We start from the raw sequence: 14,220 nt of genomic DNA, 5'->3' as shown, positions 1-14,220 counted from the left end.
AAATGGGATAATGATAACAGTAGCTACAGCATCCGATACACAGCCATTGGTATTATCCCTGTATTATTATTATTTCATTCAGTGTTTATTAGTCAATGGTATGCTCCGTGCCAAGCACTGTGTCTAGACCATAACATATGAAGACTTATTTAGCGCTTGTGATGATTCTTTTTTTCTTTTTAATATTTGTTTATATGGCTGTGTTGGGTCTCAGTTGCGGCATGTGAGATCTTAGTTGCAGCATGTGAACTCTTAGTTGTGGCATGTGGGATCTAGTTCCCTGACCAGGGACCGAACCCAGGCCCCCTGCATTCGGAGCACGGAGCTTTAGCCACTGGACCACCAGGGAAGTCCCAACCCTTGTGATGACCCTTGAAGTTAGATCTTATTGTGCCCTTTTTATAGATGGCAAAGCTGAGGCTCAAAGAGGTTGAGTGCCCGAAATCAAGTCACATACATTTCCTGGTCTCAAGTTGCTCACAGCCTGGGAATCAGGACACAGACACTGTGTGGGTTTGAGGTGTTATAATGGAAGAAGCAGTGGACACAGTGCTACGGGTGCCTAGGTGGGTGACACTGGTTTGGCCGACTGCTTCACCTTCACTCGATATGACCGTGGAAGCGGGGTCCCTGCTGCTTCTGAGCAAGGAGAATTTACACCATAAGGTTTTCCTCCAGTGAAAAAGGAATTATTGAGAACCTGCATGTGTTTCTAAGCTAATGCTTCGAAAAACCGAACGTGCACCCTCGTCTCCTGGGGCTTGTGCCTCTTTGGCTCTGAAGTTCTGGGGTGGGGCCTGAGATTCTGCATTTCACTACTGTTGATACGCGGACCATACTTTGAGTATCAAGGGGCTGGAGATTTGAATTCAGATCCCAACTTTTGCCGTAAACTTTCTCAGGGAACTTCGGCTAGTCTTTTGCCGTCTCTGAGCCTCAGTTTCTTTCCCTGGTCAATGGGGGCATTGCCCTCCATCTGGAACATTCTCTGAGGCATAAAAATAGGAGTGGTATCATCACTTTCTGCGTGCTCGCCTGAAAGCATGGACGCCTGCTGGGGTGAGAGGTTTCCTCCCAGACCCCCTGGAGCCCATCAGCAGGTGCTGGGGGTGGTCCTGAGCTCCGGCACACGGTGCAGAAAGAGGAGGCCGGAGGCGGCAAGGCCCCGGAGAAGCAGTGGGAGAGGTTTCCGTTCATCACAGAAATGGCCCATTTGCAATGATCGGTTGCCCAGGTGTTAATAACGCTAATGGCATAGGAAGGGTAAACTCGGTCACTTGGCCGAGCAGGAGAAATACGCAGAGAAGTGCTCGGGTTTCCATAAATCAGCCGGATGCAGCGCTACGAGGGAGACAGGACTTAAAATTCTGGTCAGGAGATGGGTATTCTCATAATCCGAGCTAGAGAGGTAATTTATTCTGTTTATATCTTTTTACTGCACGACAAGGCTTGGGAGCAGGAACCCTCCACAGCCATTCTGCATTTTAAATATTAGTCCTAAGCACAGTGGGTCAGATCTCAGGCTCGGGCTCCGTGAGGTGTTCATTTCAGCGCAGGAGGACAGAGATGGGGGCGGGGCAGAGCATGCATGCCGGGGGCTGGAATACATGTGGCTTCACTGTCCAGTGCTGGCCAGAATTACAGCCTCGGGGCAGCAAGGGAGAGGCGATGTCCCCCTATTCCCAGAGCTGGAAGGCGCAGCCAGGGGCTGGCTAACCTCCTTACCTGCACAGCTCACAGTATTTTTTGTCCTCTCGGAGATCTTTTATTTTTAAATGATAATAAATACAGGCAATGAGGAGATAGAGGAGATGAACAGATACATTAATGTAGGAGGAAAGGGACGAGGACGGGGGAGAGAGAAAGAAACAAGGACAAACGTGGAGAAGCTGGAAGTCCTCTGTCTTTTGACCTTGGCAATTTTCACTGAGCCCTTTGCCCTTCTGACTGGCTTTGTTTAACCCCGGAAGGGCTTTTAAACAAAATCCAGTGAGGCTGCTACCAGGAAGAATTAGCATTCATGAGAGTCTTTCTTGAAGCTCTTTTTACGGCAGCTGGAGCACATTGTTTTCATTTCATTCATTCGTTCATTCATTCATTCATTCGTTCATGTAGTCGTTAGACACAGAATGAGGTCTTACCTGTGCCGGGCAACGTCCTGGGTCCAGGGACAATGTGGGCTCTGGAAGCAGAAGCTCTTGATTCAAAACTACTCCATGTCTGTGTGACCCCAGGCAGCTCATGAGTCTCAGTCTCCTCGTCTGTAAAATGGGGATAACGACGCTCATCCTGAAGGGGCGCTGTGAGGACCGTATTAGACTCTGGACGAGTCGATTTCAGGCAGAGGTCCTGCAAGTTTGGGAGACTTCGGAAGCAACGGGGGAGCTCGACAAATGTGAAACATCTTGGGCACCATGCCAGAGAGCAATTCCAGCCGTGAGCCGGGGGCCCAGGGATACGTATTTTTAGCAAGCTTCATCTTCTGCCCACACCTGGAGAAAATGGTTGTGGGTGTGTAGGGACAAATGTCCCTTTCCAACCCTCTTCCTTCTCCACTCAGCCTTCCTTAGGAACTGCCTCCCTAATTAAGTGCACCCAAGACCATGACAGTGACACCTGCAGGGTCACTGCTGCAGGGTGGAGTGGGGGTGGGATTTCTCCTCCCAGAGCCCCTGGGCCCAGCAGGCACTAGGGGAGCTGAAATGAGCTCACAGGAGTGGGGGTGGATTTGAGCTGATTTTGACAAGCGTCCCCTTCTCTCTCCCCTTGTCATCGTCCAAGGAGGCTGGTGTGTGAGTGTGTGTGTGTGTGTGTGTGTTTGGCAGAGGATGGAGATGAGGACTGAATCCAAGACCTATATTTCCTAAACCTTGGCCATGGGTTAAATTGCATCTCTCCAATGTGGATGAAATGCCATTGTGAGCCCATTTCACGGTGGAGCAAACTGAGGCTCAAAAAGGTGATGCAGTGACCAGCCAGATAGTCTCCCAGACCCCAGGGCCCTTGTTCTGTTCTTCCCTCATCCCACTCCTAGGTGACCTCTGCTCCCAACCCTCCTAACTAACAAACACGCAGAGGAAGAGCCCCTGGGGAATTAGTCTCAAGTCCGGATCGTGACGCCAGAGATCACATCCCTCCTGGACTCTGGTTTCCGAAGCCACCCTCTGACATCTTGATAGGGCCACCCCAGGGTTATTCCAGGATCCCCTGACACAAGAGTGGGCCTCTCCCATGCCTGGTGCCCTCAGAGTTGTGAGCGTGCCAAGGGCAAGTCTATGCTCTGTGTCTATGTGCGCACGATCTCTAGTCTCAAAAAGAAAAAAAAAAAAAAAAGACTGGAAGGAAATGCATCCACTACTTTACTTGAGATTCTGGGTGACTGCCTTTTCTTCCTCTTGCTTATCTGAAATTTCTAGATTTTCCACAAAGAGCAAGTCGCATTTGTCTGATAAAGATAAATACGCTATAAGGAACGAAAAGGAAAAGCCAGGTCACCTCGAATGAATTCTTGTGATGTCCACACAAAAGAAGGACAGATGAGGAAAACTCTTAGCATGTGCCCATTGGTGGTTCACTACCCACCAGTTCCTTGTCCCCCCTCTTTTCCTGCTGCTGCTAAAATGGGCAAGCTCCCCCCACCCTAAGCTTGGGCGAAAAGGCATCTAAACGCGGGACCCTCTTCCATCTATTTTTCTCTCCTCATCTGCTTTTCTCATCTTACAGTGTTTGAGCAGAAAGGAAATGAGGCATAGGAAGCCCTCCCTCCAGTCCCCACTTTTGAAAGTAGGGAAACTGAGGCAGAGAGAGGGAGAGACTTGTCTTTAGGGAGTGGCCTCAGGCCCATTAAGTCTCCTGGAGGACTCCCTTCCGTCATGCTGGTTTACGGAAGGGCACACGCAGGCACTGCATAAGAACTGCAGGGCAAACAGCCTTGCTCTCCCTGGGGGCATTTTCTGTCCTAATACAGCCTTGCAGATAACTAGCACTGGACCTACCAGCCTGTTTTTTTGTTTGTTTGGTTTTGTTTCTGCTACCTGGAATTACATGGGGGCGCAATTAGGAGTGAAGCTAGAATTCTTCTGGGGACAAACAAATCACACATCCATTCAGTCATCAAATATTTTGAAGGCCTCCTGTGTGCCAGGCTGGCTTGTGTTAGAGCGGGGTATTAGGTACAGGGGGAGATGCTATTGGTGCATAGTAGCAGTCCAAAAAAAAAAAAAAAGAAAAGAAAAAACATGACAGGCACCTTCCTTACCTGGTAATAGCCAAAAGACCCCCCTGCCACCCTTCTAGATGAGGAGAGGTCTTTGCACCCATCAAGTCTGTTTTATGTCAGAAACAGGAACCAGAATAGTTCCATTCACTCTGAGTGACTGAAGACAGGGGCACAACAAACAAACGAAACAAGGAAAGAAAGAAAGAAAACCACACAGCACGGAGGGAAAAAGAATTTTTTTTATTAATCTTTCTTTTTAAAAAAGTTGATTTTTTGTGGGTTTTTTTGTGGGGTTTTTTGTGTGTTTTTTTTTAGGTAAACCTCTTTCTGCTTCCCCTCCCTCATTCTGCCCACCCTCCTCTTAAAAATATAAAATGTCCAACCCCAGATAACTAGTGTACAATAAATAAACAGTAAACACAAAAACATACTTTATTTGTTTCTTCTTTATACAAAATAAGGAAACTAGAAGCGTTCAACTTCCAAAAAAGTATAATACTGTACATCCTGACCACCCAGCCTCCAGGACCCGGGCACGGAGGGTGGTCTGTGGGCCAGGGCCCAAGAAATCTTGGCGCCTTGCCCAGGGGGAGCGCAGGGTGGGCGAGTGTTTGAGTCTGGCCTGGACCCCCGGGGTCAGAATAAATGTCAAAGGAAGGAAGAGGTGGGGGTCTGGCCCTGGGGCGCCGATGTCCGGACCGCCCCCCGCCCCTTCCTAGAGAAGCTGACCGTGATCCTCAAGATTGGCCACCAGGGGGCGCCAACGCGCAGGTGGATCTGTCTTCCTCCCAGTGACACCCCCATCCAAGCGTGTTTCTCACTCTCTCTCTCCATCTTTTCTCTTTCTCTGACTGGCGCTCTCTCCATCTTCTCTCTAACTCATTTTGCTCCCTTTCTTCTCTTCGATCTCTCTTTTTCTTATTTTTTTTTTTTAAAGAGGGGAAAGCAGAGTGAGAAATAAGATTACAAAATGCCACTCGGATTGCAAGGAGGGGGAAAAATTGTCTCTGTCCCTTGGCTTCAGCCCTCTCTTGGTCCAAAGAGGTGCGGGGTGGTGGTGGGGGTTCGGGGGAAGTCTAGAGCGTGCTTGAAATCTCTTGACCCTCCGTATTCACTTTGGTCCCAAGAAATTGCTCGCGGCTGCCGAGGAGCGCTGGTGGAGGGCAGGGGGTTCCCGGAGAGTCCCAGGGGTGGATGCAGATGCGGGGGTCGGTACTCCTCCGCGCCCAGCCGAGAAGCAGCTGCCGGTTGAGTTCGGACTCGAGAGAGAGCCCCCGAGGGCGCCCCGCGCCGCGGCCGCGTCGGGCGCTTTGGTTTCGGGAGGCTGCGTCCCGGGCGCGGGGGTGGGGGGGCGTGGGGGGTGGGGACGGCCGGGCGGGGCCCCAGGGCCGAGCGCGGGGGGCGGGGGGCGGCCCGGCCCGACGGCCTTACCACACGGCGGCCTCGTTGAGCTCGGGGTTGGGGTGCGACAGGGGTCCGCTGTAGCCGCTGGTGCCGCTCATGGGGAAGGGTGGGCTGGGGCCGCCGCTGAACACCTCGCCGGGCATGGGGTGCAGCGCGCCCGGCAGGCCCGGCTCGGGGCTCGGCGTGTCCGGGTGCGAGATCATGTCGGTGAACCTGGGGTTGTCGGCGGCGTGCGGGCCGGCGAGCGGCGGCTCCAGCGCGCCCAGCGGCGTCGAGCCGGGCCCCGAGGCGGCCAGGAAGCTCGAGTCGGCCGGGGACTGCGCCTGCGACGGCGGGCCGTGCGCGAAGAAGTCGTAGTTGCCTCCCGGCGCGTAGTAATCGCCCTGGTAGTCTGCGGACGGGACGGGGCGGGAGAGGGGAGAGTGAGAGATGCGAGATCACCGAGGGACTCGAGGGACCCGGCGGAAGAGACTCGGGGGAGGGAATCCGGGGAGACGAAGGCCAGAGACGTGGGACGTGGTGGGGGCCACCGGGACAAGACGTTAACGGGGGACCGCGCGACACTGATTCGGGGTTAGAGAAAGACCCGTGGAGAGGCCTGCGGAGACCAAGGGAGGCCGGAGGGGCGGAGGACCAGCCCCGGAGCTCGTGCTGGGCAGAGAGACAACCAGAAGTACGGAAAGGCTACACTCAGGGGCCGGGAGAGGCTCAGAGACGATGAGGAACACACAGAGAGGTTCCTTGACAAAGAGAGATGGAGGGGAGACAGCGGTGGCGGGAGGCGCAACACAGTGACGATTCCTGACAGTGTCTTAGAGTTGGTGAGAGATACACAGAGAGCGAGAGTCACGATGACTGCCAGATAAGGAGACAGGGAGAGATCGGCAGAGGACAGGGTGAAAGGGGGTTGGAGAGGGGATGCAGCAGGGAGCCCCCAGACTCATAGTCGGTGTCAAGGCAAGAAAAGCGCCTCAGTCACCGAACCCACGGCTGAGCCGGAGACCCGGCTTTATTCGACTAAGGCAGAGACAGTCTAGGGGACGCAAAGAGAAAGATGAGACGGTCGTGTGGTTAGAGACACGGGAAAAACCCGGCAAGAGACCCAGGAACGAGACGGAAGGTCGGGAGAGACAGAGGCGCCCAGAGATGCGCGAGATGAGTCAGAGAGACGGCCAGAGGCGCTGGGGCTGAGAGGCCGGCGAGAGGAGTAGGGCGGGGATGCAGGGGCGACGGACGGAGACCAGAACGCGAAGGGACTGAGATCGGCCCGAGACCCCGTCGGGAAGAAGCGCGGCCGGAGCACCGAGGGGCTGGCGAGTCGGGCCCCGGCCGCGGAACCCTGGACTCGGAGCGCGCAAGGCGGCCTCAGCGCCCTCTCCTTCGCCCCCTGCACCCCGCCGACCTGGCGCGGCCCCGTGCCCCGCGTCCGTCCCGGTGAACGTGGGACTCCGACCGTTTGTCCTGGCCTCACCTGGCCTGGAACGGAGAAAGTTGAGGCCCAGACACTCGGGAGAGGGGAAGAGGATGAGAACACTCGCCGGGCCACGTCTAGAGTTCCCTGTGCCTCGGGTCCTCCAGGCTGACCCCGGGCGGGTTTGCCAGGACCCCAAGGTTTTGGAGTATTTGGGGACATGGAGCTCTTTTGATAAGGTGATGATAGCTATGGGCTCTCTCTCCGGAAAAATGCACAAACGCGAATTTTGCCCACAAATTCAGGGAGCACAGGGGCTCCAGATGACACGCTCGCCCATTCTCAACAAAGTGTTTTTGCATCAACCGTGTGACCTCCTTCTAGAGCCCCCTTTCCTGAAGTCCTTCCGCATAGCCTCTTCCCCTCCCCCTGGGTCGGCCCCGAAGGAGTGGGGTGTGGGAAGGCAGGAAAGGAGCACCGTGTAGCCCGCACTCGTGACAATAACCCGCTTTGTACGGCGGGAAAACCGGTGCGCCCGGAAGCTGGGGTCTCCTCTGCAAACCCACGCCTCCTGCTTAGTGTTGGGGGTCTGTCACCCGGGCGAGTTCTGGACGCCCCCTGCCGCCCCCTTCCCTCTCCAAACCCCCCCTGACATCAGTCCAAATGGGGAGTGTCTGGAGGCGGGCTTGGAGACGGTTTAGGCCACAGCTAAAACGGTCGCCAATTACTTTTTAAAAACCACTCGTTCCATTCTCCCCGTAAGGGAAGAGAAAGGTTGGAAGCGGCGAATTTGGGGCCCCTAAGGGACGGGGATGGGGGACGGCCACGGCGCCTAGCAAGCCGGCTAGCCAGGGAGGGCCTCGGCCCCCGCGCGGAGCGCGCCGCCTCCGCCCATATGGCGGCCGGGCCGGAGGTAATTGGAACAAACGCCGTCTGAAAAGCGCACAAAAGCCGCAGCTGGGGCTTTGTCCGCGCTCCCACGGGGAGCCGCCGGCCCCGCCGCCCGGCCCCTTTCTCGCCCGCTGCCGGCCGCCGACGCCGGGATCTCCCAGCACGGATTAGGAGGGGCTGCCTCCCTGGGATTGGGGGGTCCGCCCCCCCCATTCCGGGGAAAGAGGGGCCCGCGTGTCCAGGCCGTCACCCCATCCAGCAGCCACGCGGGTAGAGGAGGCGGTGGGATTGGTGAGAGGCACACTGGTCCTGGGGGAAACCTTGGTTAATTACCCAGGCGGGGAAAAATTCCGGACTGGTACCACCCCGCCAGCCTCCCTGCGCCGGGCGGAGATTTTGCGCTCAAGGAGCCAAAGATAGGTGAAGAGAGTTGGTGAGTAGAGGCCCCAGGACAAGTCCACCATCCCAGCTGCCTCTGGTGTCTGTAGCCCCCCAACCTGGACCCTGCCATCTCTGTCTCTCCCGAAAAAGCACATCACCACATTTCATCCACAATTTCTGGGGCCCCTGGCCAGGCCAGAGGATCTAACCTCCCAGGCCTGCGGATGTACCAAGGCGAGTTATAGGGTTCTCTTCTTTTCCCTTCTGGGTCTGCCTGGGCACCTGGCTCCTGGCCTTCCACATTGCCACCTCTCCCCAGACTGGGCTACTAGCCTCTGCCCCTCCTCCCCCAGGCTGGGTGGCACTGAGCACAGATTCCCCTCAGGCAGAGGCATTCCTGGGGGCTCCCCAAATCCAGAGGCTCTGGAATAGAAGGGGAAGGTGCCTTCCTAGAGTCCACAAGTCTGAAATGTGTCGGATGGTGATTCAGTGCAGTAGTGCCCCAAAGCAACTGGGTCTCAAAAAAACCAAAAACCAGAAAACCAACAACAAAAACAAAAAACGAAAAACGGAGGTGAGGGAGTCAGAAGAGGTAATCCAGGAAGGAGAGTGAAGTAAGTTAACATAGTGGGGTGAAGGGAGGAGAGAGGCGGGAAGGAGGAAGGGAAGGGGTGACCTGAGAGGAGATTTCACCCAGGCCTGAGCCTCGCAACACCAACCAGGAAATTCCTCTGTGCAAAGCGGGCTCCTCGCCCTCTGCAGCCCCAGAGACAGAGAATGCATAACTGGGTTGGCTCAATCCGTGCCCACCCCAGCCCTGATGAACCCTGGTGCGCTTGAAGCTGGAGGGTGGGCGGGCGTCCTAGTCCAGGGCAACCGCCAGCGTCTGGGCTAACCGGGCCGGATGCTGTGCACACAGTCCCCGCAGCCCGACAGGAGATGCAGACTTGGAAGACAGCAAGGGGGCAACCCCAGATGAATCCTGACCCCTCCATCCCTACTGCCGGTGTTGCCCTCCAGTGCCTGCTTTCCTGCTGGTGCCAAATACACCAGGCTGTGGGCCAGGGCAGCAAGGGCTGTGTATCAGGTTGGGATGCGGTGCGTGCAGAAGTGCCTGACTTGGTATGACGCGTGAGAGTGCCAGCATATCTAGGCGGTGGGGTATACCTGTGCTGGTTACGGGTGACCATGTGTCTAGATGCGTGTCCCCGAGGTCTCTGAACTCGTGTGGTCCTGCATGGGTGAGTGTGTCACTGCTTTTCTCACGTGTTTATTATCTGTTGGTACCACTGCATGGTTGAGTGAACCCATGTGTCTGATTTTCTGTCCAGGAAGTATCTGCGGGTGAGTGTACCTGTGTTGGTGCGGTAGAAGGGAGGGAGGGGTCCAGGCGCAGCCTGAGATCACGGCTATCCGGCCCTGCACCCTCAAGCAGCATTGACCTAGGTGTGGGGCACCGCGTCCTAGGAGGTTGCTTACCTCCGTAGTAGGTGTACGGAGTGGACCCCAACATCTCAGACTCGTCCAAGCGGCCACCCAACGGGCGCATGCGCCTCGGACTCCGGAAGAAGGCGTGTCTCCGGGCGCCCAGGGCGCTCAGCTGTTTCATCCGACGTTCTTTGGACCGTCGGTTCTGGAACCACACCTGGGACAGAGGAAGGGGTTGTGAACTCTGTTCCGGGTCCCCTTCTCTCCCTGCCCGGGCCACCCCCGCTGAGTCCTAGCGCCTCCTCCGCACCAAGAATGCCCTGAGCCGGGGGCCGGGCCGGATTAGACCAAAGGGGTGGAGAGGGGCCTCGGCGAACCAGCCAAGGATGAAGGATTTCGCGGACCCGTGGGGCGACTCATAAAGACTTGAGCTTCCTGGTCCTCGGCCCATCCGCGGCCTGACGGCTTCATAAAGGCCCGCCGCCCGGCACGGCTCTGGTCTCGGCCCCGCGACTCCCCAGCCGGGCTCTGGCCGTTTGTCTGCCCGCGCGTCGGGCGCAGGGAAGGAGCACGTGAAGAGCATCGCCTCTTTCTCTGCTCAGAGGACGGGAGGACAGGAAAGGTCCTGTCCTTTAAGCGAGGCTTAAAACCTTCCCTGAAAGGGGCGGGGGTGGGATTCAGAGATGTGAAGTGACCCGCCCAAGATGACGCCGCCGGAAGCCAGCAGGGCTAGGCTGAATCTTTTGGCTCGGAGTGTGACCAGCCGGCCCCGATCTCCGGCGCACCGTCTGCCCCTAGAGCGGGCTCGGCGCGCTCCTAGCCAAGGAGGCTGGGTGGGAGGCTCCTCCGAGCTTCACAGCTCGCGGACGCAGCGGGGCTGCGTTGGGGTGACCCGGCCAGAGCCGACCCGGGCCGAACCTGGATGACGCGCATGTTGAGGCCGGTCTCCTGCGCCAGCTGCTCGCGGATGTGGCGCGTGGGCTTGGGCGTGGCGGCGAAGGCGGCCTTGAGCGTCTCCAGCTGCTTGGCTTTGATGGTGGTTCGCGGGCCGCGCCGCTTCGTGCCCGAGTTCTGCTCCTCGTTCTCGTTGTTGGCCGTCTCCTTGTCCGACGACGTCGAGTTGTCCGTCTCCTTGGGATCGTCCTGGAGTGGGTCCTGGAGGTCCGGGGACAAGCTGCGGTCCGTACAGGACGACACTGCGAGAGGACGGAGCGGGAAGGGGACAGGGTGTCAGCGGCGGCCCGAGACCTCTCCCGTCGGGTAGCCTGTTCCTGCAGGCTCAGGCCACCGCCAACCCCGGCGGGTTCCCTCCCAAAGCCGGCAACAGCCCCTCCCCCAGGGGCCCGACGCCCGCCCACTCCCTCCAGGCGGGGCTGGGCCTTTGGAAGCGCCCTTCTCAAGCCCTCTCGGCACTTTTCAGCTAGTGCTTGGGAAAGGGGGAGTCGCGCTCTCTGGAGAGCCCGGCCTTCTAGGAGAGGGGACGGGAGGAGGGTACAGATGCCTTCCGGGCCAGGGATCTTCCTCTCCCTTCTCTCTTTCCTCGAGACCCCAATTAGTGTCCTCCCAGTGCAGCTAGAAATTACCAGGAGCTGAAAAGACTCGGAAAGGGGAAATTGTGCGGTTCCAAACTTGGGGAGGAGGGCAGCTTGGAAAAGCCTCCTGAACTGGAGGAGGGCGGGTTAGAGCTGGCAGTGTAGGCATCCTGGAAGGCTGGCTCCAAACGCTGACTCTCTTTCCCAGCCCCCGCACCTCCCCCCCACCTTGACCTGCCCGGCGCGAGTGGAGAGCTCTGAGCCGTGCACCGCGGGCACGCAGGGGGCAAAGGAGGGGAGCGCAGGCAGGTCTTGGCTGGAGGGCGCTGGGGCCTGGCCTGGGGAGGGGCAGGGGGCCTCCTACCTGAGTTGAGGCTACCCTCCTTGAGGCTGGACGAGCTCAGGTAGTCGTCCTTGCACACGAACTTGTTCTCGTCGATGACGTAGAGCTCCTCGCCCGTGGACAGCTGCTTGTTGCAGACCATGCAGGTGAAGCAGTTGAGGTGGAAGACTTTGCCGCGGGCCTTACGCACCAGGTCACTGGGCGAGATGCCTTGCGCGCAGCCTGCACACTTAGTGCCGAAGCGCCTGCGGACACAACAGGGCCTGTCACCCAGGGCCAGCCCAGTGTCCCATCCTCCTGAAGCCCTGACCTCCCACCCTGCCCTAGCTTCTGAAAAGCCTCCGTTTCCACATCTGTCAAATGAGATCCCAATCCTGTCCTCCCTGGTCAGAAGGCAAGACGTGAGACAAATATCCAGGTCTTTTCTTGGGACTGGGACTGTCATGCCTCGGTCAGGTTTATTTGGACTCTGCTGGGCTTCCGGCAATGGGCGCCGCAGCCTTCAGCCCAGCAGACGGCCCAGAGCACCTCAAGTGGCGCCCCTCCCCCACCCCACATCGCTACCAGATGGGCCGGGGCTGCTCCTGGCAAACTCTGCTCTGGAGGTCGTGAAGCATTTAAAGCCAGGCAGGCCGGGTTTGGACCATTTCTCAGCTTTGCCTCCTGGATCCTTAACAGTCTGCTGGGGTCCAGGTAGGGCCAAGGAGCCTGGCTGTCGGGTCCTAGCGATGGAGCTGGGGGGAGCCCCTCTTCTGAGCTGAACCTTAGCAGGAAGGAGGGAACCTTCTGCTGGTCCTCAGGCAGGCAGCGGGAAAATGTGACCAGAAGGCGATCCCAAACCTGCCCGGCCAGAACACGGGCTCTCTCCCATGCCACCTTTTCTGTGTCCCTGGTCTAAATCCTCTTCTCTCTCCCTTGAGCGCTGGGAGACGGCTGGCCTCCCCCGAAATGGATGGTGCAGACCGGCACAGGGAGGGGTGAGGTGCCGGGGGAGGGGGAGGACGAGGGCCCAGGACGCTGGGGCCCCACGGCTCCTCGTACCCACGTCTCTAAACAGGGCGAATTTGGGTGACGTTGATGTAGTGAGGGCATTAGAAGCCATAAGTCACTTTGGGCCTTATCCGGCAGCGTAATTGGCCACATGCACCTTATCAAAAATCATTAGGTGCTTTGCAAGCACCACCACATTAGGGGCCTCGGGCCTCTGGGGCCGAGGAGTCTACACGTGTAAAGGCGCGTCTGACCTTTTCTCCTATTCAAGTTCCCTAGTGCCAGGTACTGGGGCCGGCGAGCAGCCTTTCTCCAGGGCGTTAATCACGCCCCCCCTTCCCTCCACGCAGTTGGCGCTCACAAAGCCGGGGGAAGCGGGCAGAGCTGAGATGCCAAAAGCCCCACAGCCTCCCAGGCCGACCTTCGGCGTTTCTCAGCTGGGAAAGTGAGGCTCAGAGAAGTGATCTGCTGTGCCCTGCCTGAGGGCGCCCGTGGGCAGCAAGGCTGGACTCCGGAGGTCCTGATTCCAGCTTCCATTTCATTTGTACTTTCAACAGAGGAGAAAATGTTTAAGGAGTTGGTGGGGGGAGTGAGGAGAAGATTCCCTGCCCCATCACCAGGGGAGGCCTTTCTGGCTGAGTCCCCTCAGGAGCTGGGAAGTTTCTGTTTGTCCAGAAGCACTCTGGGGGTCCCACCTGCCTGGAGCCCAGCTTCTGGACTCCGCACTCTGCCTGCCCCTAACTTCGCAAAAATCCTTAGTCTCTCCGAGCCTGGCTGGAAGCTTCCACCTTTGGGGTGGCCTCAGCTAGCAAGAGGCAGAGACGGATGGGCAGCAAGTTTGTCAAGCTTCCTCCCCCTGGCCCACCACCGATCCAAGCTGGCCTGGAAAAGCCAGCTACAAGCAGCCCAGCAGCGTTCTTCTCACTCTGCCTGGGTTCAGGCCCTTGTTGGACCGAGGGCAGGAGGAGAGTGGTGGGCTCCCCGGCTCCCCATTGAACCTGGTGGGCCTGGGAGGCTGGAATGGGTTTCGTGGTGTCCCCTTCCCCGGCGCCCCAGCGGAGCGCCTGCAGGGCGGGCGCTCGGGCAACAGGGCGGCGCGGCTTCTTACCTGAAGAAGTCATTTTTGCAGTAGAGCTTGCCCTCGCGCGAGAAGCACTTCTCCGAGAGGTTGGTCTTACACTCGCAGCACTGAACGCATTTGATGTGCCACGCGCGGTCCAGCACGTTCAGCAGAAAGCGGTCGAGGATGGGCCGCTCGCAACCAGCACAGTGCACCATCATAGCCCCGCGCCCCGGCGGCTCGGGCCGCCTTGCCCTCCCTTTGGGCCCCCGGCCCTCGGGCCCCCTGGCCCCGCCGCTGCTCTCCGCCTCTTCTCTTGGCCGCCGCCGGGCGAGTCCGGTCCGAACCAAGACTCAGCCGGTCAAGTCCTTGGGTGATTGCTGGCCTGGCTCTGGGCTGCCCTGGGCGGGGTGGGGAGTGGTGGCGTTCACAGCCTCATGCCCCGGGCCGCGCGCCCCAGTGTATCTTGGGTGGCCGCGGGCTTCGCCTCTGCCGAGCGGCTTTCCCGGTGGCGGAGGCGCCGGCACTTTCCCCCACTTTCAAGCGGTTCCTATCCTCATC

The 14,220-nt window shown here is 58.2% G+C and overlaps 1 protein-coding gene across 1 annotated transcript; it reads right to left on the bottom strand.

The window, feature by feature from the left end:
- Nucleotides 1-5,646: 5,646 nt before the first annotated feature.
- LHX5 (LIM homeobox 5) lies at nucleotides 5,647-13,880 on the bottom strand (the record flags this gene model as incomplete). The annotated part of the gene is made up of 5 exons (XM_082667186.1): nucleotides 5,647-6,014; nucleotides 9,786-9,951; nucleotides 10,653-10,930; nucleotides 11,631-11,854; nucleotides 13,708-13,880. The coding sequence occupies 5 exons, from the start codon at nucleotides 13,878-13,880 to the stop codon at nucleotides 5,647-5,649; spliced, it is 1,209 nt and encodes a 402-aa protein (XP_082523312.1).
- Between the last annotated feature and the right edge of the window lie 340 nt (nucleotides 13,881-14,220).

Source organism: Grampus griseus (genome assembly GCF_964374135.1).
Source record: "Grampus griseus genome assembly, chromosome: 12".
Classification (NCBI taxonomy): domain Eukaryota; kingdom Metazoa; phylum Chordata; class Mammalia; order Artiodactyla; family Delphinidae; genus Grampus; species Grampus griseus.
Note: the sequence above shows the minus strand (reverse complement) of the source record. Positions and strands in the feature narration are given on the sequence as shown.